The sequence below is a fragment of the Schistocerca gregaria genome, chromosome 7 (assembly GCF_023897955.1).
Source record: "Schistocerca gregaria isolate iqSchGreg1 chromosome 7, iqSchGreg1.2, whole genome shotgun sequence".
Taxonomy (NCBI): Eukaryota; Metazoa; Arthropoda; class Insecta; order Orthoptera; family Acrididae; genus Schistocerca; species Schistocerca gregaria.
This window is the reverse complement of record NC_064926.1, coordinates 399,173,616-399,199,917: the sequence shown is the minus strand read 5'-3', so window position 1 is coordinate 399,199,917 and position 26,302 is coordinate 399,173,616. Positions and strand designations below refer to the sequence as shown.

The following is a 26,302-nucleotide window of genomic DNA, read 5'->3' as shown; positions in this document are numbered from 1 at the left end:
TTCTACACTTACCAGGTTGTACAACTGACGGTACACGGTAACCGAGCTGAATTTCTGCTGACGGTATTAATTCAGAAACGTCAGTAACAGTGCACAACATGTTGTCCCTGTTGGCAATTACTGCTGCAGCTTTTACTTTTTCTTCCTTTCGAACTAAACACTCTCCATTTGAAACTTTCACACTTTCAGATACTGTGGATGTGTCAATATTGAAAAGTTTTCCATCCAAAGATTTCCTGTATCAAATATAAAAGTGTTCTATTAATGGTACTTACTGAAATGTGCTGTACCCGTAGCTATAATTTTTCAAATGCCAGTGGTGTTACTGGTCATTGCACATAACACCAAAAAACACTAGGGAAAAAAAGAAATAAACTGTAAATGAACCATCAAATGTATTAGAATGTGTATTGTCTGGAAAAAAGTTGTTTTCCCAACATTTCATTCATATACGTATTTTCATTGATTACATCTATCAGGATTGTCGAACTATCTTTAAAAATGAATGTAATACGTAATCCTGAAAAAGTGGCAATGAACAACATACAAACAATATATAAATACTTAAGAGAAAAAAGTCACATATATTTGACAACAACTGTCATTCTTATAATAAAACCAATAAAGCACATCTGTGACCTATTCTAGCCTGAACAATAAAATAATTATATCACAACAAGCAAAGAGAGCCAAGTTGGAACTACCTCGTGTTCATTCATAAACAGTGTCGATCATGATACAGCATGCAGTGTCCCTACTAACCCCTCTACCACCACACCGGAGGACAGCCTAATATCCACTAGTGATACATGTACAGGATCTACAGCCCTACACATCGATAAGCTACAAGAAATGAAAAACTTACTGTGGTGGGTTAAGCGATTCCCCGCAACAGCAACACAAAGAAATTCATATCCTCCACAACCTCAATTTATCACTAAAATGAGCAAACAAACAACGTAATTAACTACACTCATAGCTCCATACTTGTCATTCTGCAACAACTTGCTCCATCCATACCTGTGGATGCTCACACTGTAGCAGGGAGTATTCGACATAGTTTACCTACTGATTTGCTCTCTTCAGTTTCTTTAGATGATGACAAAGTTGTCAAAGAGCAAACTACAGTGAAGTGCTATGTCACTTAGATCCAATAAAGAGAGTCTCATCCACTTCACCAAACACACAAATTTTCCTTCTATGCCATTTCTGGAAAACAGCTCAAGCCCATGGAGGACTTCCACTTCCCTGATATGACATCATCATAAGTGACAGAAACGACCATACAGAGGGGTAGTTACACCTGTGAAAGAAAATATTTCTGACCATACTCTTTGAACTTAAATGCAGCAACCACGACATGTAAGCCAGAGAAATTTTCACATGAATCTCAGAATCCGACCTGAATATACTGATTATCTGTAGACCACTTAACATACTGGCCCAATATTACATCTCTTTTACAACAATTTGGTCATCTACTGCATATGTTGGGGACTTTAACACTCATCACACATTGTATAATGTTCACAATGGTGAGCTATTAATGAAAATCCTAGAAGACAAAAATTACTGCTGCAGAATGCAGGTCCCCAACACAAATAACCCGCAATTATAGGCAAGATCAGCAGTAGGCCACTGCTCCGCATCGCCTCATGTGGTACTACTAACCACCTGGGAAGGAAAGGTAGATCCTTTGGATTCCGATCATCTGCTAATTCCTCTGACTTTGCCTGGCACAGAGGAAAAAACTCACTTGATGTACCCCACACAGAGATGGAAAATTTGGAAAGCCCACTGCGATAGATATGTTGACGAATTAAAAGTGAGCCCTGCACAACTAGACAACCAAAGATCTAGTTTCTGAATATTGTAAACTAATACAGTGCATTATTGAGGCTGCTGCAAAGGCAATTTCTCAACAGAAGCCATTTCACATTACAAACAAAGCCAGTCCTGTGTGGTGGAAACCTAATGTTAGAGAGCCAACAAATGTAAGGAAGCACAGAGGAAATATAAGACACATTTTACCCAACAAAACTAAATCAGTCTGCAAAAAATACAGGCAGAAACAGAAGGTTTTTTGAAAAACAATAAGAGAACAAGTTGCAAAAACCTCTGAAACTCTATAACTAAGGACACTACAATGTCAAACGGTGTCAAAGAAGATGAAGAGCTTGAGGAAAACCTCAATAAATTACCATTACAATTCACAGCCTATGAGTTGTGTTATGGAACATATGTTACACAGCAGAAACTTACCTTCTTCATACACCTGCCTAGCACAGAGTATCCAAATCCTAAGGACAGTTAGCCTCTTCTACAATCATTCTCAATGCTCAACCTGCAGAGACATGTGTTCACACCAGGGAAGAGTCCTGATTCATTGGCATCATACCAACCAATAATATTACTAAAGTGCCCTTACAAAGCATTGTAAAGAATGGTCAAATTCCACTTAGAGTGGTGGTTTGAATACCATAAGCTATTTGCTAGTAATCAGGTGTGTTTTCACATAGGTAAAGGTACTGAAGATGATTTCACGCATCTGTTTAGTGACATAGAGCACTGTTTCAGCCAAAACACATATCTACTAAGCAGCTTATATGGTAATGTAGTATTCCCACTGTTAGGCACAAAACTAAATGAACAACACATACCCCACACATTTGCAGAACAGCTGTTATATTTTCTCTCTGATTGGTTGCTAATAGTTGTGCAAGAAGAACATATGATAGGACCATACGCGGCTGTTGCAAGGATCTGTTTTGGCACCTCTTTTGTTCAATATCTATACCACTGACTCATATATCCCTGTAGAAGGTAAAATACTTGCAATACGCAGACAATACGCATACGTCCATGGAAAGTACATCCCTCAAAGTCTGCAAAGCCTGACAACCACAATATTAGTGTTCAGACAGAGGCTAAAAAAAAAAAAAAGATTGGACAAATCCACAGTTAAATCAAATGCAGTATTGTTTTCGAGGCACAAAGTGAATCTGTCCATGGTAATAGAACGACTTCCCTTTGAAGATGGTAGTCAAGTACCTGGGACTCTTTATCAACCATAAGTTAACTGGAAGGTCCGCACAAAATATGTTGCTAAGAAATGTGAGGCGGCTGTCAACATAATCAGAGCTTTGAGAGGAATTGACTGGGGCTTGAACAATGGTACAGCACTAAACTTTTTATCGTGCAGTGGTACACCCTATTATTGATTAAGGGAGTGTATGTTATGGATCTGCAATTGATTGTTACCTTTACAGAATTAATAAATGCATTTATAAAGTGCCAAGGGCCTTTTTGGTAGCAATGTGCTCCACCCCTACCAACACATTCTTGCTTGAAGTGCATGAACCTCTGATCCATCTGTGTCAGCAGTATCTCTGTACCAAATTTCTTCTTAAAAGAAATTGTTATGAATCCAACAATCTGAAATTAATTGCCTCAAATCTCACAATACAGTGCTTAACTAGAAGCTTCCCGAGTACCAGAGCTCTTTCTTTTTTACTTTGAGCATATTTACATACTCAGGAGATGTCAAGGAAGTTCATTAGAATGTCTAGACTAAATAGTTTTAGCATACCATCCTCACAGAAATTGTCCAAGGTGAACATAATAACTGGCAGTACTTTTGACCATGAGGCTCACAAAATACTGGTGCAGTTTTTAAGATAGTACCCGGAGGCAATATATACTAATGCCTCCAAAACAAAACTCTCCATCAGAAGCACGTACTGAATACCATGTTTTCAAAAGTCTGGGTGATTCAAATTATCAGCAGGGACAATTATCACGATTTCAGAACTTGTTGCGGTAGCAGCACTTTTATTTCTGCTAGATGACAGCACATCTATAGTTCCTCCTACCCAGTGACACTTTATCTAATCTAGCAGTACTTAAAAAATTTAGCACCTGTTTAACAGGAAACCTCATTGTATACAAGATTATAGAAGTGTTGGAACTGATGTGTGATTAAGGTCATTCTATCAATTTTGCTTGGATGACTTCACACTGTGAATCACTGGCAATGAAGATGTTGACTGCTTAACCAAAGAAACTGCTGTGACAAGGCATACCACCTGGATTGCAGTCCCAAGTGCAGTTTACTGATATGTCTTATACAGACATACGATAGAAGATTGGCAATGGGAATAGGAGGAAACAACAGACAACTTTCTGCTCTTGTGGAGTTGAAGATGCAGATCACCCTATTTTTGGATGCCCAGAGTACAAGAAAGTAGTACATTGTTTTTGCAAGCAATTGTGAAGCTTGAGTATCTGTTGTCCACCTGTATTATGGCTTTGTTAGGAGTGCAGGAGCATAGACTTTTCTATATGATATACAGATTCACTGTTGCTGCTGGTTTCCATATCAAACACCAACATATCACTGACAATGAGCTGTTCAAATGAAGTATTCAAAGACATTTGATTTTACAATGATTATACAGTACTGATCTATGTCAAAGATACCACTGTTTGTGTATTGGGGGCAGGGCAGGGAGGGGGGTGGGGGGTGGGGGGATAATGCTGAGCATTTCACAGGATGATGAGAGATAACTGTAATCCTGGCAGAGAATGTGATTCAGTTACTCCAGTCTTGGGTAGCGTCCCTCATGAGAGAAGTGCTCCTCTGTGGCCAGATACTGGGTGTTGGAAGTGGTAGGTGACTAGAATGAGAAGGCAAGTGAGATCTGTTTCAGAGCTAGATTGAGATGGTACGTGTGATGGTTGAAAGCCTCAGTGAGATCCTTGGCATATTTGGAAAGGAACTGTTTGTCACTTCAGATGTGATTATCATAATGGGTGGTTAGGCTGCATGGGAGGGACTTCCAGGTGTGGAACTGGTGGCAGCTGAGAAAGAGGAAGTACTATTAGTGGTTGGTAGATATGATGTGGATGGAGATACTTACATAGCCATCCTTCAGGTGAAGGTTAATGTTGAGGATGGTGGCTTGTTGGGCTAAGAAGGACCAGGTGAAGGAAATGTGGCTGGTGGTGCTGAGGTTCTGTAGTGATGTTGATAGAGTGTCCTCTGCCTCAGTCCAGATCATGAAGAAGTCATCAATGAATCTGAACCAGGAAACTGTTTGGGTTTCTGGGTGATTAGGAATAACTCCTCTAGATGGTCTATGAATAGGCTTGGATAAGATGGTGCCTTGTAAGTGCCAATTGCCATACCATGGATTTGGTCTACAAGTGCAAAGATTCTCTCTGTTTGGGAACAGTAACCAGCCACAAAAGCGGATCCTAAGTGGATGAGTTTATGTAGAAAGTAAGAATGCAGAACTGTTGGGGGTGAGAAGAGAGAGACACTCAGGGGAGAGCTTATGGGATGGAGCCAAGTATTTGATGAGGAACTGGAGATCCTGCTGGATTCTGGAACAGGATCACTGTGGCAGGGTTTGTATGTGAGCTAGTCTGACTGCTGGTGTAGTCCCTCCACCAGGTATACCTCTATAGTTCATAACAACAGTGGTGGAGCCTTTGTTGGTAGGTAGGATTATAAGGGTGGGATCAAATTGTAAGTGGTGGCTTGCATTTGTTGCTGTTGATCTAAGGGTGGTTTGCATGTTGATGAATCTGGGGAATAATGTTCAGGCACAGTTCAAGGCTAGGGAATTTTGGACAGTTAACAGTGTGTTATTTAAGGAAAATGGGAATGGATCATGGTTGGATGGATGAGTGAACCGAGTCAAGCAAGATTCAATGTTAGGTTTGTATCGAGCCTGATGGGTAGGGTTGGTGGGGTTTCCACTGAAGGGACCAGGGGAACAAAAAGTGTAATGTGCTGCAAATACATAGAAAGAAAGATCCCTTGCTATTTTGCTACAATATAGCAGGTCAGGAACTAGAAGCAGTTAATTCCATAAATTATCTGGGAGTACGCATAAGGAGTGATTTAAAATGGAATGATCACATAAAGTTGATCGTTGGTAAAGCAGATGCCAGACTGAGATTCATTGGAAAAATCCTAAGGAAATGCAATCCGAAAACAAAGGAAGTAGGTTACAGTACGCTTGTTCACCCACTGCTTGAATACTGCTCAGCAGTGTGGGGTTGATAGAAGAGATAGAGAAGATCCAATGGAGAGCAGCACACTTCGTTACAGGATCATTTAGTAATCATGAAAGCGTTACGGAGATGATAGATAAACTCCAGTGGAAGACTCTGCAGGAGAGACGCTCAGTAGCTCGGTACGGGCTTTTGTTGAAGTTTCGAGAACATACCTCCACCGAGGAATCAAGCAGTATATTGCTCCCTCCTATGTATATCTCGCAAAGAGACCATGAGGATAAAAACAGAGAGATTAGAGCCCACACAGGGGCATACCGACAATCCTTCTTTCCATGAACAATACGAGACTGGAATATAAGGGAGAACCAATAGAGGTACTCAAGGTACCCTCCGCCACACTCCGTCAGGTGGCTTGCGGAGTATGGATGTAGATGTAGAAAGTCTTTAACAAGCCCAGCATTATCGGTTTGGGACTGGAGCAAAAGATAAACCTTTTGGAGAGGACTAATACTTCTGTGAGACTGAAGATTTTAGAGGACTAGTTCATGAATGTGCTGCATGTCTCTTTAGGCCTGGATTCTTTATGGTGCTGGGAAGGTGTGGTAAATGCAGTAGGGCTGCAAGGCAGGATTTGATGGTTATAAAAGGATGAGGGGATATGAGGTGTACAGGTTGGAGAGTTTTCTGAGGTGGCGTTGTGTATGGTGCTCTAGTTTCTGGAGGACAAAAGTTTCGGTCTGGGAGATTGGATGCTGTGATTTGTATTTGGAAAGCAGATAATTTTACAGGTAGAGAGGAGGTATTGCAAGGAGGTTTGTGCCTGATTGGCGGGACTAGGTTGCTGAGGGCTATGGATTGAGTAAATTTGAACAAATGGATATGATTGTAGAAGTAGGGGTTGCAGCCATAGATGGGTAACCTGATGGCAGGCCATCAAGGAGGAATTCCATGAGCCACGCAACAATATGGGAACTATATGTCAGGCTGAGTCCTGGCTAGAGAGAGAGAAATTTTTCAGTATTGGCACAGCTGGAAGAAGCAAGGATCCTTAGTGGAAGAAAAATATGCACACAAATATATGAAATTATGTAAAAATATGTGGGGAAAACTCACATAAATATGAAATTGATGAAATATTGTGAATCCTGAGTGGGTAGGGTCTACAGGCAAAGAATAAAACAAACTAAAATTGACATGAAAACACATTGGCAAAATAAAAAGGGAGAGGAGAGAGAGAGACAGACAGACAGACAGAAGATGAAGAAGAAGAAAAAGTTGGATGCTTGTTGATGGGTGGATATGCGTGATGAGAGGGGCAGCATGAGTAATTTGATTATGTCAGGTCAGTGTATGCATGCTTGAATAAGAAATGAGAGAGAGACACAGGAAGATACAGAATAATAACACATAAATATAAGCAAGAATGAAGGGGATAGTGTGATCTGTTTGAAGGTCATGAAATTATTACAGTGGCAGAAAGTATGTGAGACATGAGGCACTGGACCTACAATCTGCAAGGACATGTAGGCATTTGCTGCCCACAAAGGATGAAGGCAGTGATAAAGACTGACTTGGAAATCAGAGCATGTGCATTTCAGAACCCAAAAATAAAACACAGGGAAGAAGAGGCACAACAAAAAAGAATGGTAAAATATTTAAGTTTTGGCACAAAGTCATTTTTCCCAAGTAGAAAACCATACTCACCTGTGTGTGTGTGCACATTGACACAAGCGCAATTTATGCGTAGCCACTGTCTCTGGGCACTGAGACCTGACTGTGTCTGATGTGAGCAGCAGTCTAGTGTGGGTGGTCAGTGGGGATAGGACAGATGCATGGGGTGAGGGTAAGGGAAGGAGAGAAGCAGAAAGGATTATGCAAATATGTTAGAAAAGAAGGCATGTGTAGTCCTAGAATGGGGCAGGGAAGGTGGAGGTTAGGGACTAGTGAACGATGAGGCCAGGGAGTCTACGGGAAAGAAGCATATGCTGTAGGGAGCATTCCCACCTGCACAAGTCAGAAAAATTGGCATTGGTAGGAAGAATTCAGATGGCACAGGCCATGAAACACTTATTAATGCATATCACGTTAGGTGGCATGTTCAGAAACTGAATGTCTCTTGGCCACAGTTCGGAGGTGACCATTCGTATGGGCAGACATCGTGGCAGTTGTCACAGCTACACAAAAGTGGCACAATGGTCGCAGCTTAAATTGTAACCTCCATTTAACAAGGGTTAGGAGGCAGATGTTACAGTTTGCAGCATATGGTAGTCGGAGGATGAATGGTAAGGTGTTGCATCTAGATCTGTTGTTGTTATGGTCTTCAGTCCAAATACTGGTTTGATGCAGCTCACCAAGCTACTCTATCCTGTGCAAGCTTCTTCATCTCCCAGTACCAACTGCCACCTACATCCTTCTGAATCTGTTTAGCGTATTCATCTATTGGTCTTCCTCTACAATTTTTACCCTCCACACTGCCCTCCAACACTAAATTGGTGATCCCTTGATGCCTCAGAATATGCCCTATCAAGCGATTCCTTCTTCTAGTCAAGTTGTGCCACAAACTTCTCTTCTCTCCAATTCTATTCAATAACTACTCATTCGTTATGTGATATACCCATCTAATCTTCAGAGTTCTTCTATAGCACCACATTTCAAAAGCTTTTATTCTCTTCTTGTCTAAAATATTTATCATCCATGTTTCACTTACATACATGGCTACACCCCATACAAATACTTTCAGAAACAACTTCCTGACACTTAAATCTATACTTGATGTTAATAAATTTCTCTTCTTCACAAATTCTTTCCTAGCCATTGCCAGTCTACATTTTATATCCTCTCTACTTCAACCATCATCAGTTATTTTGCTCCCCAAATAGCAAAACTGATCTAATACTTTTTCTAATCCAATTCCCACAGAATCACCCGATTTAATTCAACTACATTCCATTATCCTCATTTTGCTTTTGTTGATGTTCATCTTACATAGTCCTTTCAAGACACTGTCAATTCCATTCAGCTGCTCTTCCAGGTCCTTTGCTGTCTCTGACAGAATTACAATGTCTTCACTGAACCGCAAAGTTTTTATTTCTTCTCCATGGTTTTTAATTCCTACTCTGAATTTTTCTTTTGTTTCCTTTACTGCTTGCTCATTATACAGATTGAATAACATCGGGGATAGGCTACAACCCTGTCTCACTCCCTTCCCAACCACTGCTACCCTTTCATGCCCCTCAAATCGTATAACTGCCATCTGATTTTCTTACAATTGTAAAAAGCCTTTCACTCCCTGTATTTTACCCCTGCCACCTTCAGAATTTAAAAGAGAGTATTCCAGTCAACACCGTAAAAAGCTTTCTCTAAGTCTACAAATACTAGAAATGTAGGATTGCCTTTCCTTAATAATTTTCTAAGATACGTCGTAGGGTCAGTATTGCCACACCACATGTTCCAACATTTCTACGGAATCTAAACTGATCTTCCCCATAGTTGGTTTCTACCAGTTTTTCCACTTGTCTGTAAAGAATTTGTGTTACTATTTTGCAGCCATGGCTTATTAAACTGATAGTTCGGTGAATTTCACATCTGCCAACACCTGCTTTCTTTGGAATTGCAATTATTATATACTTGAAGACTGGGGGTATTTTGCCGTCTTATACATGTTGCTCACTATATGGGAGAGTTTTGTTAGGCCTGGCTCTCCTAACGCTGACAGTAGTTCTAATGGAATGTTGTCTGCTCCTGGGTCCTTCTTTCGACTTAGGTCTTTCAGTGCTCTGTCAAACTCTTCACGCAGTATCATATCTCCTATTTCATCTTCATCTACATCTTCTTCCATATCCATAATATTGTCCTCAAGTACATCACCCTTGTATAGACCCTCTATATACTCCTTCCATCTTTCTGCTTTCCCTTCTTTGCTTAGAACTGGGTTTCCATCTGATCTCTTGATATTCATGGAAGTGGCTCTCTTTTCTCCAAAGGTCTCTTTAATTTTCCTGTAGGCAGTATGTATCTTACCCTTAGTGATATGCGTCTCTACATCCTTACATTTGACCTCTAGCCATACCTGCTTAGCCATTTTGCACTTCCTGTTGATCTCATTATCGAGACATTTGTATTCCTTTTTGCCTGCTTCATTTACTGCATTTTTACATTTTCTCCTTTCAGCAATTAAATTCCATATATCTTCTGTTACCCAACGATTTCTATTAGTCCTAGTATTTTTACCTACTTGATCCTCTGCTACCTTCACTATTTCATCTCCCAAAGCTACCCATTCTTCTTCTACTGTATTTCTTTCCCCCATTCTCATCAATCGTTTGTTAATGCTCTCCATGAAGCTCTCTACAACCACTGGTTCTTTCAGTTTATCCAGGTCCAATCTCCTCAAATTCCCACCTTTTTGCAGTTTCTTCAGTTTTAATCTACAGTTCATAGCCAATAGGTTGCGGTCGCTCCTAAATCTCTGTCTTACCATTATATAATCTATCTGAGGCCTTCCAGTGTCTCCAGGCTTCTTCCATGTATACAACCTTCTGTTAAGGTTCTTGAACCAAGTTATGCTCTGTGCTAAATTCTACCAGGCGGTTTTCTCTTTCGTTCCTTGCTCCCATTCCATATTCACCTACTACATTTCCTTCTCTTCCTTTTTCCTACTATCGAGTTCCAGTCACCCATGACTATTATTACATTTTCATCTCCCTTCACCATCTGAATAATTTACTTTTTCTCATCACACATTTCAACAATCTCTTTGTCATCTGTGAAGCTAGACGGCACATAAACTTGTAGTACTGTGGTAGGTGTGGGCTTTGTTTCTATCTTGACCACAATAATGCATTCGCTATGCTGTTTGTAGTAGCTTACCCTCTTTTTTTTTTTATTCATTATTAAACCTACTCCTGCATTACCTCTATTTGATTTTGTATTTATAACCCTGTATTCACCTGACCAAAAGTCTTGTTCCTCCTGCCACCGAACTTCCCAATTCCCACTATATCTAACTTTAACCTATCCATTTCCCTTTTCAAATTTTCTAATCTACCTGTCCGATTACGGGATCTGACATTCCACGCTCCGATCCGTAAAACACCAGTTTTCTTTCTCCTGATAACGATGTCCTCTTGAGTAGTCCCCGTCCGGAGATCCGAATGGGTGACTATTTTACCTCCGGAATATTTTACCCAAGAGGACGCCATCATCATTTATCCATACAGTAAAGCTGCATCCCCTCGGGAAAAATTACAGCTGTAGTTTCCCCTTGCTTTCAGCCGTTCGCAGTACCAGCACGGCAAGGCCGTTTTGGTTAATGTTACAAGTCCAGACCTCATCCAGACTGTTGCCCCTGCAACATCTGCTCTTAGGCATACTGAATTCAGTACTGCATACTTCAGTCTTTCAGAAAATACACCTTGAGTTACTACAGAAAGGTAACTCAAGGGTGGCACACTATGGAAGTCAGACAAGATTTTTAGAACTTTAGCTGAAAAAAAAAAGCCAACAGCAATTCCTATTAGATCACTGAAGTTAAGCACTGTTGGTCTTGGCTAGCACTTGGAGTTACTACTTTTTAATGACCTAATGATTTTTGTGATCTCTCTAACAAATGAGTTAACAAAATTGATGTCTGGTAGTAGGGTATGCATTACCTGTCTAAGAGCCAATTGTATAAATATTGCTGGCTGGAAACCAAATTTGACATAATATCAGAAATTGAACTTTGTTCAGGAATCAGTTCTATCGTATAACGCTAAACTTGGATCCACCAAAGCAGGTTCATATTTGATCTTAGGTAGCATGAACATGCTTGGCAACACAGCTGAAATTGGCTACCAACATGATTATTGCACTTTGACTGCAGATATTTATCATAGATTATAGATAGGCAGTATTTATTACTGAAGGTGTTGTGTCTAGAACCATGGGAGCAAGTAAACAGAAAAAGAAGCAATAGTCAGACTACTCTCAATACAAGAAAGATTTGTTGCTGAAAATTGTATGGGGCCATCACTAAGATATAATTGAGAGAGAGGGGAAAAGATATTAGATCACTGGCAAACAATGTAAAGGCATGGAGAGAAGTTGCTGTTGACTTTAATTCTCTCCTAAGTCCAATACCTTATGGACAGCTCTGCAAGCTGTTGCTGTCTCTGCTTTAGATCACCAACGACTACTTAAAAGGTTCCTGTGGCATAAAACCTTATGGTTAACAGCAGCATGCACATTGCAGCCAGTGGTTGGTTTCTTTTGGTTGGTTTCCTCAGATATTCTCTGAGCCTTAGTTCCAACTGCTTTTCTCCAAATGAAATCTCTGCTTAGATGGCGCGTAACTCCAAGAGTGTGTTCACCCTTTCACGGCACGTGCAGCGAGCTCGCTGGGTTTTGTCATCATCCTCAGTGGACCCATCTGAATGCCCAGATATTTGTAAAGCAAATGAAAGGAAACAACATAATTCACATCACCTAGTATTGTTGCACACAGAATTTTGCCCCCAGCAGTAGTCCAGAATGCTTGGAAAATGCAGGGTATGGTATGGTTTCAAAGGTATGGAATGGCATGGTAGTGTTGTTATAATTATCTTTACAACCAATAATGCAGAGAAAGTAGTAGCAAATGGAAAAAATTCAAGAATTAACATGGATTCAAATGTGATCTTCTGCACTAAAGTCCACAACGCAACATTTGAGCAACCGAAAAAAACGAAACAGGGTTCTGTGGTTAGTTTATTTCAAGACACGAGCTTATGTGCTATTCACCAACACATGTGGAATTGTCATACCAGTTTAAGGACGTGTTTGGTAGTTAAAAATTTAATACAAATTGCATAGTTACTGCTACTTGTGGTGAAAGAGAACATATATAAGTGATGTTGAATCTTTATTGGCTACTGTCAAAATTCCCAAACTATTCATTGCAAATATTTCAAATTTTCCTTTCTTACTCTGCTGCTAAGTGTCTAGAAAATGAATGCCATTGAACTAATCAAATAAATTACAATTCATCTCCCCAGATCTGTTATTACATAAATTACAAGTCATCTCCCAAGATCTACATTTACATCCATACTCCGCAAGCCACCCGACAGTGTGTGGCGGAGGGTACCCTGAGTACCTCTATCAGTTGTCCCTTCTATTCCAGTCTCATATTGTCCGTGGAAAGAAGCATTATCGGTATGCTTCTGTGTGGGCTCTAATCTCTCTGATTTTATCCTCACGGTCTCTTTGCGAGAAATACTTAGGAGGAAGCAATATACTGCTTGACTCTTCGGTGAAGGTATTGTAACATTACAGGACATATTGGGACATATTGAGGTATTCGATACTGTGGACTTTTGGGGGATGTCGATGCAGATATGCGGGATGTAAGGGGAGGCTTTGGTGATGTTTGGGTGTTGTGCTGTGTCAGTATTGGGACGTTTTGCACGGAGGGAGCAAAGGTGGAATTGATGTAGGTGTGTATTGGTGTTGGTGACCTGTTTTCGTTCAATTTTGTAGTTGTGTTTCGTTTTGTAAAAGAAGGACTCGCTGTTTGCTGTGGCTCTGATTGGTTGTGTAAATTGCCAGTTTTGAGCTGGGTTGTTTCGTGTAGTGTGGATGGGATGCTTTTGGGGGCTCACCAGCTGAAGGGAGGGTCTGTAAATGAACGTTTGATGCACAGTTCTGGAACTTTCTACGGAGAGGTTCTATATTATGATCGCAAAAATGCGAAGACTTCTGAAAACTGTTTCATAGCCTAGTTTCGAAAGACGATTTGTATCAAGAAATATTGCTAAAAAGATTTATTTACGTTTTGAAACACGATTTAAATCATTTTACATATAAATAGTTGTTCTAAATCACTCAAGAAATATCCAGAATCAAATGTCAAGATATTTCTGGAAACATCGGTACAAATCTGCTGAAGGTTATCCAGAAGCTGGTAGAAAAATGTTATAAAATCTATTTGGAAATTATGCTTGTAAGAATTTATATGTACTGATCCTTTTACTTACTTTAATCTGTACTAAAATTCTGTAATGTCTAATTTAGTTTTAAGTCGTGAATTGCTATCGTATTGTAAACAAAACATTGTCAAAGACTCTCATTGTCTGGAAAGATATTAATACACCTAGGAGTTGTCAGTGGCCAGTTGTGATATGCAGTGCGGTTAGCTTGGAGAGTCAGTTGTTGAGTCTGTGAAGTCTGTCAGTTCTGTTTGTAAATAAACGTCTGTAATGAATAATTACTTGTCGTCAATATGAACTCAAGACCTTTTGCACGAAGCAGACACCTCCTAATGCAACGTTTTAATTTGGTGTTGAGGAGCTGGGATGTTATAATTTGGTGGAGGAAGCAGAGGATATGACGACCACCCAGTGATTCTTCAAAATAAAATACATCTCTTCTGGGATCACAAGAAGAAAATACGTCTGTTTTGGAACCACAAGAAGAGGATATACGACGGACCAGTCATTATTCAGAAGTAAATACGTCGATTCTGGGGTCACAAGAAGAGGAGGGAATCAACCGAGCAAAACCATACTGGAATTGAAGAAATTTCGCAAAACACGGACACCAACGACCGCCGACGGACACTAAGTACCTGCTTCCTAAAATAATGGAAAAAGACGCAGATTTCAGTATTGACAGAGGTGTAGTGAGTACACCTATTAGAGAAAGTGCTTCTGACAGTGTAGGAATGTTGGAAATGTTATAACAAATGTTTTCAGAGTTAAACTCGAAGTTGGATAACACAAACTCGAAGATGGACGATTCTCGTGCCGAATTACGTCAACAAATTGAACAGACACAACAACAGATGGACAGGTCAATTTCGAAGGCTGTGTGTGATTTAAAATCAGAAATAAATTCAAATACAGAACAGATTGCTCACACTAATCAGGTTCTCGAAGAATGGCGAATTACTTTTGAGTCAAACCAAAAAGAACTTAGTTGTCGTGTGGACACGGTTGAGAGCAAAATTTCTGTCCTTGAAACTGATTTAAGTAACGAAATTTCAAATAACCAGTCAAAACTTAAAAAAGTTGTTGATTTTGTAAATGAGGAAAATTCTCAATTGAGAAATGAATTTGACCAGACAAAACGATTTTTTGAAAGCGAAATTGAATCTTTCAAATCTGATTCTGACAAAAAGGTCACAGAAATTTGTAGTAGAGTAGGTAATGTCGAAAAAACTGTAGACAGAGAATTTGTAGAAATACAAGAAACCATGTTGCAAAAAAGTTTTAGTAATAGTTGTAATGGGGTATGGGGAAATTTTCCCATTAAAACTTATCCCGGTGACAAGAATATACACCCAAAAGACTTCATGCAATTCTGCAAGGAGCAGTTCACGTCCATAATGACAGATAGTGTTAAGATAAAATTTGTAAAGAAATTACTTGATGGTGAGACGCTTTCATGGGCCAATCAGAATTGTTCCGCGGAAATGTCCTTTGAAGATTTCGAAAAATGTTTTCTAACCAAATTTTGGTCTGAAACTGAGCAAGCTCGAATCAAAAGTGAATTCTTAAATGGTCCTAGTTACAGAGAATCTGATAGGTCAATGAAAGCCTATTGTGAGAAACAGTTGCAAAAATTTGTGCATCTGGATAAGCCATTTGATGAGCTAACTCAAATTGATGCACTAAAACGGAGACTTCCGAAAAGAGTACAATGGGGTTTAGTATATGGTCCAGATGAGTCCATAGAACAATTCTTGAAATATGTGGACAAACTTGATAGAGCCTTTGAACAAAACAACAGATTTAACGACTTTGTAGGTTCATCACACAGAGGGTGGGAACCGAACCGTGGAAATAATAACAATAATAGTGAATGAAGAAACTTTAACAACAACAGGGATAATTATAATAGCAATGACAGAAGAAATTTTGGTAGGAATGATCAGCACTTTAATTCAAACAGAGAATGGGAAAATCGAAACAGGTCCTGGGGTAATGACATGAGAGAAGGTAACCCGAGGCAGGGAAACGACAGACATAGGCCTTTAAACGACTAAATGCTCCACTGGGAGTCTGTCAGTTTGGGGCAAGGAATTTTCAAAATCAGGCTAATTTCACCCGGAACAGACAGCACTATAATCAGAGACCTAACCAGTATAGACAGTATGCTTATGATCGATCTGTAGATAGAGATAATGAAAAAATTAAATTTGACAGGAAATTTTGGAATGTCATCAGAGCAAATAATAGAAACAACTATAATAGGAACCAGGCTACCTTTGATGAAGTAGGCTTAGAAGATGATATAATTGCAAATTTATATAATCAAGAAGAAGCACCTAATGCTGAAATGAAAGGTAAGGATAACTTTGATAATTTTGGATTGTACAAACTTATGTGTGGTGATGTTTTAGATGTAAGTTGTCATAATGATGTTCGTACTGAAGTTTCTGGAAAGTCTGATATTCATGTGGATGTGGTTGGTGAAGATGGTATTTTGAGTAATGTTGGTGATACTAGAACTGTTTGTAGTGTAAGCTCAGGCAATGATGATGATAATGTTGATGTTAAGGCTAATGGTGATTATGTACTAGAAGATTTTGATGGTGAATTGGATGGAATAGTTTATGTTGAAGTTAAGGAGGATGTTATAAGCAATAGTGTTGAGAATAGTTGTGCCAGGAACTCTAACTACATTCCACATGAGAATCAGATTGTGCCAGTTCAGCTTAGTAATACATCAGGAGACAGGGGGGTTGATTGTGCTGATGCATCTGAGATTATTTTGAAATCTGTTTGGGACAAATTTAAAGATTACAGTGATGACAATGATGTTAAGATCAAATTAAGGGAAATTTGTGAACCAGTTTCTGCTTTTAAGCCTAATGAAATCATCAAACGGGGTACTAGTCAGGATGTGTGTGAGGTAAATAGTAATCCAGACATTCCAGTAAATTCCAGTAGACCTAGAAGTTTGAAGAAAGTATTGCCTAATAAAGAAAACCTAAATATGGAACAGTGGTATGATGAGATAGCAGAAGATCTTTTGTATGAAGAACAGGAAGAAAGGGAAAACACCACTATTGGTAGTCCATACATAAAAATTAAAGCTGCAGGTTGGGAAGGGTATTGTTTGATTGACACAGGGAGTTCAATTAGTGCCATTTCAAGCAAATTAAAAGATATAATTTAGCATGATCCTGACTTTGTTGAATTACCAGTTGTTGGAATAAAAATTAGAGGCATTACCGGCAAACTGAGCAAAATTGTTAATAGACAGGTGTTGTTGTCCTTCAGTATAAATGATGTACAGTTTACTCAAGGATGTCTTGTAATAAGTGACCTGAATGAGAATGTACTGTTGGGTATGGACTGGATATTAAAAGCTAATGCAGCATTTGATTGGGAAAAGAGTTTGTTTACCTTTATTGATCCTAAGACGAGAGTATGTTCCAGTACTGACATGTCGGTTCAAAACTGTGCTGATAAGGGAATTGAAATTAGGGACGTTACATTTTCTAAAGACAGTGGTTATTGTGTAGAGGAAATTACTGAGGATTATGTGATGGAGAATATGGGGATATAGTTCAAGAAAAATTACAGGAATCAGATAATTTGAACCAAGAACAGAAGGTAGAGTTAAAAAGATTATTGTGGAATTACTGTGATGTTTTTGATGATAGACCTGGCAGAGTACAGAATTATCAATGTAAACTCCGATTAAAACCACATGAGCCATTCTTTATAAAACCTTATAGTGTACCCATTGCAAAGAGAAAAGATGTAGAAAAGGAACTTCAAAAGATGGAAGAGTGGGGCATCATTGAGAGAAGTAAGAGCCAATACAATAATCCTTTGGTAGTGGTTGCAAAATGTGATGGCAGTGTCAGGCTTGTACTAGATTCAAGACACCTAAATAAGTATCTGGAAAGAGAGACCGATCATCCCGAGAATATAGACGAATTACTTCATAAATTTGAAAGAATGAAATACATGACCAGTTTAGATCTCACATCAGGATTTCACCAAGTAGAATTAGAAAATGATTCCAGAAAGTATACTGCCTTTTTGTATGGGGGAAGATGTTACCAGTATTGTGTGGTACCATTTGGGCTGAATGTCTCAATAGCCGAATTCATTAGAGCACTTGACTTTGTTTTGGGAAAAGATCGTTTATCAAAATTAACTGTGTATGTAGATGACATTTTGATCACTGGAGAAACTTGGGAAGAACATGTTAATACTTTGAGGGAGGTTTGCAATAGATTAAGGAAAGGGGGAATGTCACTTAAATTATCTAAATGTAAGTTTGGTATGAAAAAATTGAAGTTTCTGAGGCACAGTATTTCTGAGGAAGGTATTTTGCCAGATCCTGAAAAACTCGAGGCAATTGCAAAATTCCCAATTCCAAAAACCAAGAAACAACTAAAGTCATTTTTCGGGATGTGCGGTTACTACAGAAAGTTCATTAGTACCCAAGCTCTAAATGCTCCAAGTCTTAACAGATTGCTGAAGAAAAACGCAATGTGGGTTTGGGATCAGGAATGTGAAGCTGCTTTTGAAGAAATAAAAACACAGTTATGTAACAGTCAAATTTTGTACCGTCCTGATTTAAGTTTACCTTTTAGCATTATGGCAGATAGTAGTGATTATGGCCTAGGTGCTCACCTTTTCCAAGAAGTTAATATAAATGGGAAAATAGAACACAGGTCTATTGCTTTTGCTAGTCGAACCTTGAAAAAACATGAGAGGCAATACACTGTTACCGAGAAAGAGCTTTTGGCCATTTACTGGTCATTTTCTAAATTCAGAAATTATTTATTGGGAAACCAGGTAGTTGTCTACACAGACCATAAGGCATTAATTTATATTCAAGAATGTAGGTTGCATCATGGAAGGATTACCAGGTGGGCACTCTTGTTACAACAATTTAATTACTCAATAAAATATCTTAGAGGACCCGATAATGTAGTTGCTGATGCTTTATCTAGACTACCTGTGGGGGGTGACTTTGAAGATGACAGTGGGGAATGTGAAAAAGAATTCAAAATTATGTATTTAAGAGGGGTGGACAATTAACAAGAAATCAGAGACATTTGTAATGACATCCGACGGAATCAGAACCACGATGAGAACTGTAAACTGGTCAAAAGTTATTTAGGGAAAAAGGGACATGAAAAAGTGGGAGATTATTACAAAATCTACAAGGGGATTCTATTCAAGAGAAACAGTGTAGATAGCGATGTATGGAAATTATGTTGGCCTGAACAGTACATCAATGTACTCATCAAGTACATTCATGAAAGTTTTGGTCATTGTGGGATTCAATAGTGTATCCAGAAAATCCAAGAAAATGTGTACTTTAACAACATAGCCAGGAGGGTTAGAAAAATTTTGTCGGGTTGTGACAGGTGCCAAAGAGTAAAAGTATCCAACCAAACTTGTCGAGGATTGATGCAAAACATCTTACCAAAAGAACAACACGAGTTAGTCGCTGTCGACTTATATGGACCATTACTGAAGACCAGAGGAGGCTATTGCTACATTTTTGTTATGGTTGATGTTTTTTCAAAATTCATTAAGTTATACCCTCTTCGCAAGGCAAACAGTAAGAGCATTATTTCAAAAATCAGAGGAGACTATTTTGGCAGGGTTGGAAAACCTCAGAAAATCTTATCAGACAATGGGACTCAATTTACTTCTGGAGTATGGAAAGCTTTTGTTGAAGATGAAAATATAAGTCACAATCTTATTTCAGCTTATCATCCGTCAGGAGACCCTTCGGAGAGATACATGAGAGAAATTGGGCGATTCTTTAGAACCTACTGCAATACTGATCATGGTAGTTGGATTGATTATGTTGAGAAATTCGAAGATGTTGTGAACAGCCTACAGCATTCCTCAACAGGGTTTTCGCCTTATGAAATACAGTATAATAGCAAACCACTACATCCAATTAGTGATTTCATTGATTTTCCAGTCTGCAAACCATTAAGTACTCAAGAGAGAGAGGAAATAGTGAGAAAGACCACGAAATCTCAAGGTGATAAGAGGAAATGTAGACATGACAAAAGATTGAAGCCTACTCAATTTAAAATTGAAGACTTGGTCCTTGTTAAAACACAAGAGAAGTCTAAAGCCATCAGTGGTGAATTAAAAAAGTTTTTTGACATATACATTGGACCTTTCAAGATTCAGGACAATCCTCATCTGAATGCTTACCATCTAGTCTACCCAAATTCTGGCAGACTGGCCTACGAAACGTGACCGAACTGAAATTGTATAAAAAAATGTAAAAAAGTATTTTAGATAATTGATGTTTATAAACTTTTATATGTAATCTTACCAGGATATTTTTGTATACTTTGTTATGTTGTACTTATCTGATTCCTCAGGGGAGCATACATTCTTTGTGTGCTAAGTGTTTGGCGAGCACTAGGTCCCCTAGCTATGCAATTGTCATATTTCATTTTCGTATTCTGGCATTGCATCTTACACTTATTCTGTGATCCTGTATAATCAATTTTCTCCATCTGTCAGTCTATCCTCTCTTAGCTTTAAGAAATTATTTAGAGTAAATTTTCTTGAGTAATAGACTTTAGAGAATTCAAATTTCTGTGTGCTTAAAAACCGGTCCACCGACTATTAAATGCTTTTGCTAATGTTTAACTGGGTTTGACCACTGTATGCTGTATATTCATAGCGGACTGTGCTATTGCAGCCTGTGATAGCCTGCAGTGTATATGAAAACCATACGGACTGTGAAGATGAGACTGAAATACAGTGTGTGGCATTGAGGTATACTGACCTTTAAGGAAGAAGATCACCGACCTTCAAGAAAAAAGATCACCGGTCTTCAGGAAAGAAGACACCAAAGATATGTGTAAAACTTTTCTGTTTTGTAATGTAAGGACATCAACCCTTCCGTGTTTCACGTGGAAGTACTGATGGTGGGGTTGTGTAACATTACAGGACATATTGGGACATATTGAGGTATTCGATACTGTGGACTTTTGGGAGATGTCGATGCAGATATGCGGGATGTAAGGGGAGGCTTTGGTGATGTTTGAGTGTTGTGCTGTGTCAGTATTGGGACGTTTTGCACGGAGGGAGCAAATGTGGAATTGATGTAGGTGTGTATTGGTGTTGGTGACCTGTTTTTGTTCAATTTTGTAGTTGTGTTTCGTTTTGTAAAAGAAGGACTCGCTGTTTGCTGTGGCTCTGATTGGTTGTGTAAATTGCCAGTTTTGGGCTGGGTTGTTTCATGTAGTGTGGACGGGATGCTTTTGGGGGCTCGCCAGCTGAAGGGAGGGTCTGTAAATGAACGTTTGATGCACACTTCTGGAACTTTCTATGGAGAGGTTCTATATTATGATCGCAAAAATGCGAAGACTTCTGAAAACTGTTTCATAGCCTAGTTTCGAAAGACGATTTGTATCAAGAAATATTGCTAAAAAGATTTATTTACGTTTTGAAACACGATTTAAATCATTTTACATATAAATAGTTGTTCTAAATCACTCAAGAAATATCCAGAATCAAATGTCAAGATATTTCTGGAAACATCGGTACAAATCTGCTGAAGGTTATCCAGAAGCTGGTAGAAAAATGTTATAAAATCTATTTGGAAATTATGCTTGTAAGAATTTATATGTACTGATCCTTTTACTTACTTTAATCTGTACTAAAATTCTGTAATGTCTAATTTAGTTTTAAGTCGTGAATTGCTATCGTATTGTAAACAAAACATTGTCAAAGACTCTCATTGTTTGGAAAGATATTAATACACCTAGGAGTTGTCAGTGGCCAGTTGTGATATGCAGTGCGGTTAGCTTGGAGAGTCAGTTGTTGAGTCTGTGAAGTCTGTCAGTTCTGTTTGTAAATAAACGTCTGTAATGAAGAATTACTTGTTGTCGTCAATATGAACTCAAGACCTTTTGCACGAAGCAGGCACCTCCTAATGCAACGTTTTAATTTGGTGTTGAGGAGCTGGGATGTTATAGTATGTTCTCGAAACTTTAACAAAAGCCCGTACCGAGCTACTGAGCGTCTCTCCTGCAGAGTCTTCCACTGGAGTTCATCTATCATCTCCGTAACGCTTTCGCAATTACTAAATGATCCTGTAACGTAGTGCGCTGCTGTCCGTTGGATCTTCTCTCTCTCTTCTGTCAACCCTATCCCACACTGCTGAGCAGTATTCAAGCAGTGGGCGAACAAGCATACTGTAACCTACTTCCTTTGTTTTCGGATTGCATTTCCTTAGGATTCTTCCAATGAATCTTAGTCTGGCATCTGCTTTACCGACGATCAACCTTATATGATCATTCCATTTTAAATCACTCCTAATGCGTACTCCCAGATAGTTTATGGAATTAACTGCTTCCAGTTGCTGACCTGCTATTTTGTAGTGAAATGATAAGGGATCTATCTTTCTATGTATTCGCAGCACATTACACTTGTCTACATTGAGATTCAATTGCCATTCCCTGCACCATGCGTCAATAGATCCTCCTGCATTTCAGTACAATTTTCCATTGTTACAACCTCTCGATACACCACAGCATCATCTGCAAAAAGTCTCAGTGAACATCCAATGTCATCCACCAGGTCATTTATGTATATTGTGAATAGCAACGGTCCTATGACACTCCCCTGCGGCACACCTGAAATCACTCTTACTTTGGAAGACTTCTCTCCATTGAGAATGACATGCTGCGTTCTGTTATCTAGGAACTCCTCAATCCAATCACGCAATTGGTCTTATAGTCCATATGCTCTTACTTTGTTCATTAAACGACTGTGTGGAACTGTATCGAACACCTTGCGGAAGTCAAGAAACACGGCATCTACCTGTGAACCCGTGTCTATGGCCCTCTGAGTCTCGTCGACGAATAGCGCGAGCTAGGTTTCACATGACCGTCTTTTTTTAAACCCATGCTGATTCCTACAGAGTAGATTTCTAGTCTCCAGAAAAGTCATTATACTCTAACATAATACGTTCCAAAATTCTACAACTGATCGATGTTAGAGATATAGGTCTATAGTTGTGCACATCTGTTCGATGTCCCTTCTTGAAAACAAGGATGATCTGTGCCCTTTTCCAATCCTTTGGAACGCTACGTTCTTCTAGAGACCTTCTTCTAGAGACCTATGGTACACCGCTGCAAGAAGGGGGGCAAGTTCCTTCGCGTACTCTGTGTAAAATCGAACTGGTATCCCATCAGGTCCAGTGGCTTTACCTCTTTTGAGTGATTTTAATTGTTTCTCTATCCCTCTGTCGTCTATTTCGATATCTACCATTCTGTCATCTGTGCGACAATCTAGAGAAGGAACTACAGTGCAGTCTTCCTCTGTGAAACAGCTTTGGAAAAAGACACTTAGTATTTCGGCCTTTAGTCTGTCATCCTCTGTTTCAGTACCATCTGTTATGAGGCTGAGCATTAAGTATACGTGGTAGCCAGTAATTTTCTTTAACCTTATCTTCCAGATAAAAAAAAGTATTTTGAGCGCTGGTGGCGCAGGAACAGTGTAGTCACATATTTACTTCCCATTTTTTGTACTAATAACAACTTTTTTTGTTTAAATTGGTATCTGCTAAAAACAAGAGTGATGAATCATAGTTCCACTACACATTAAGCTGACGATTAGAGCTGAATCTGACTTTGAGCTATGAATTTTCACCTGCCAAATGTGATATGACTTCATGGCAATATGATATAGAATTAATGTTTATACAACATAGATTTCCAACTTAAGCTTGATCTTATATCATTTTCTGCCTCAATCTTAAGTTAAATGCTTTATACAATCAGCCCTTTAGTAGCTAATGACTTGAATTTCATAATATCTGTCTCACTGCTGTTGTCATCTGGAAGTTCAACATCATTTGCTTTGCCTTGCTCTTGGAATTTTCAATTTTTTATGCACAGAGTATGGTTTTTGACTTTGTGGTAACACGCTGAAAAATAATGCAATACTGCTTGCAATGCACTTTGAAGGCTTGGTTACAGCTAGTTCTCTCCATTAAACAAAGTTCTCTCTTCGTAGTACACAATATTTTGATCCCAGATGTTTGCTTGTCTTTTTTTCAATTTCCACTGTGAACTTCATGGACCATTTATAAAGGAATCCTGGATCCATAATGTTTAACGAATATTTTAAGGAAACAATAAAATTTCTTGTCTACTTTGAGTCCTTGGTAAACTTCTCATTTTTCATTTTGTACATTCTCTCTAAATAATGTAACTGAGAACACTTTTTCAACTGAGTGAAATTTTATTTTTCCTTATTTCACTGCTGTCAAAATGTATACATGTCCTGCTTCATCATTCCTTAGTGATTGCAACCAAGTATATGCACACCGCTTGAAATTTCCTACAGTGCTAATGATACCTGCATGCATCCTGAGCTGCCAACTTCTCATTGCTGCGGATGAGATATCCCATATCTCAGTGAACAGAAAAGTTTCAAGTATTTATCACACAACATATGGCCTCTTTCCATGCTATCATTTGCAAAACACTTTATTTTAATGTCATGAACTGTTTATGAAATATGACACTTGTTCTGACCACTTAGTTCCTAATTCGCAAGAACAGAAATGGGTGCATTGCACACAACCGTAAATCATATGTATAAATCAGTAACTTGAGAATGAAATGAGATAGCATTCTGCTCTCAATTTTAAATACAATTTCAATATCTTAACCACATTTCATATACTGCAACCTATGAGCTAAAATCAACCAACTGCAAAGTTCATGCAATGCATTTTTACCTTTGAAAAGTCTTTAAAATTGTGTACAATGCTTTACTTCATTTGATGCAGTGCAGTAACTATGACATATAAGGAATGAAATTCAGACTTTTGCTGACTGAAGATATGAAACTGTAAGACGTGCAAAAATTTGATCTTTTTAGCAAATAGTTTTCTTAAAACTGGATGATAAGTATTTCATACCAGCTGGCAAGTTCACATGGATTGAACTGGGCATAGTGTGTGCAACCATCTGTTGGATATAAAAATCAATAACTGAAGATGAAATGAGATATCATTCTGCTCTTAATTTTAAAGAGAACTTCAATACCTTGTTTACATTTCACACATTGCAATGAGCTAAAATCAACCACACATAATGTGTTTTTATGTGTGCAAACTCTTTAAAATAGGGTGCAAAGCTTTACTTAATTTGAGGCAGCACAGTTAACTACGATGAATAATGAAAAGAAATTCAGGTATTTATCAAGCAAAGATATCAGACTGTAACACATGCAAAAATCAATTTTTTTTAGTGAATAGTTTTCTTACTATCAGATGATAAGCATTTCATAGCAGCTGGGATGCTACTGTTCAGCACAGGTATCAGCATTTGATGAGCAGTACAGCCACAACAAAGCAGCACTCAGCACAGAATGCAGAAAGCATGTCTGTAGCTGTGAAAGGGTTAAACCTGATTGATGAGGATTCCTTACTGCTGCCATTTGACTTTCAGTGTCAGCTAAACCCATTCTTATGGGGCTCACGTCTATTTCATTAAAGACATTGGATTCTGATATATACTGGTGTCCTTCTACTCCTGTCAGGATTGTTACTGTGGAGGTCAGATCAAAACTGGACATCAATAACTCTAGATGCCCTCAATCAGAACAATCTGATATGAAATATATATACTGAAATCTCCTAATACAAACAGTTCCCAGTTACTTCCGCCACATCTTATTAGCATTTCCTCTAATTAATTACTTTGTTCAAAACATTTTGATGGGGAATAAAATTTATTGTTATAACTGTACTTGTAGTTATTTGGTAACTATGTATCTTGGAAACTTTTAACGGAGAAACAAGAAATAACAGCTTGGACAGCTAATAATCACAATATATTTGAATTTTTCCAACAAAATATAAGTCACTTGTTAAATAAGAAAACTGAGCTGCTATCAATAAATGACACTGAAAGTTCTAAACTACAGATGTCCTATGCATAACACAATGTCATCTGCAAACCACAGAAACTGAACAGATACACCTAGATGGATACAGGTAGGTATATTTTACTGTAAGTGTAATTTGGGAGAAGTGGTAGTCATTATATACAAAAAAATGAGGAATATTGTGCAAGGCCATAGATCTAAGTCAATAATCCATTAAACAGCTATTTGAGTGCTGTACTTCAGTAATAGAAAAGATCATGTACAAGACAGTAAATGCAAAGTATTTTGTTCCAGTACCCTTTATCTGAATCTGAATGATTAGGCCACTGTATTTCTGACACCCTATATCATTTCTTACAAAGTAGAGATGGTTCGTAAAGAAGGAAAGTATGACCTGAACA

At 38.5% G+C, this 26,302-nt stretch overlaps 1 protein-coding gene across 4 annotated transcripts in view; it reads right to left on the bottom strand.

The window, feature by feature from the left end:
- LOC126282195 (putative helicase MOV-10) overlaps nucleotides 1–26,302 on the bottom strand; it is a 294,822-nt gene that overhangs the window by 188,395 nt on the left and 80,125 nt on the right. For all 4 annotated transcript variants that reach the window (XM_049981725.1, XM_049981728.1, XM_049981726.1 and 1 more), the window contains one exon: nucleotides 13–236. In XM_049981725.1, the coding sequence (XP_049837682.1) occupies nucleotides 13–236 (224 nt within the window). The remainder of the gene's footprint in view (nucleotides 1–12; nucleotides 237–26,302) is intronic.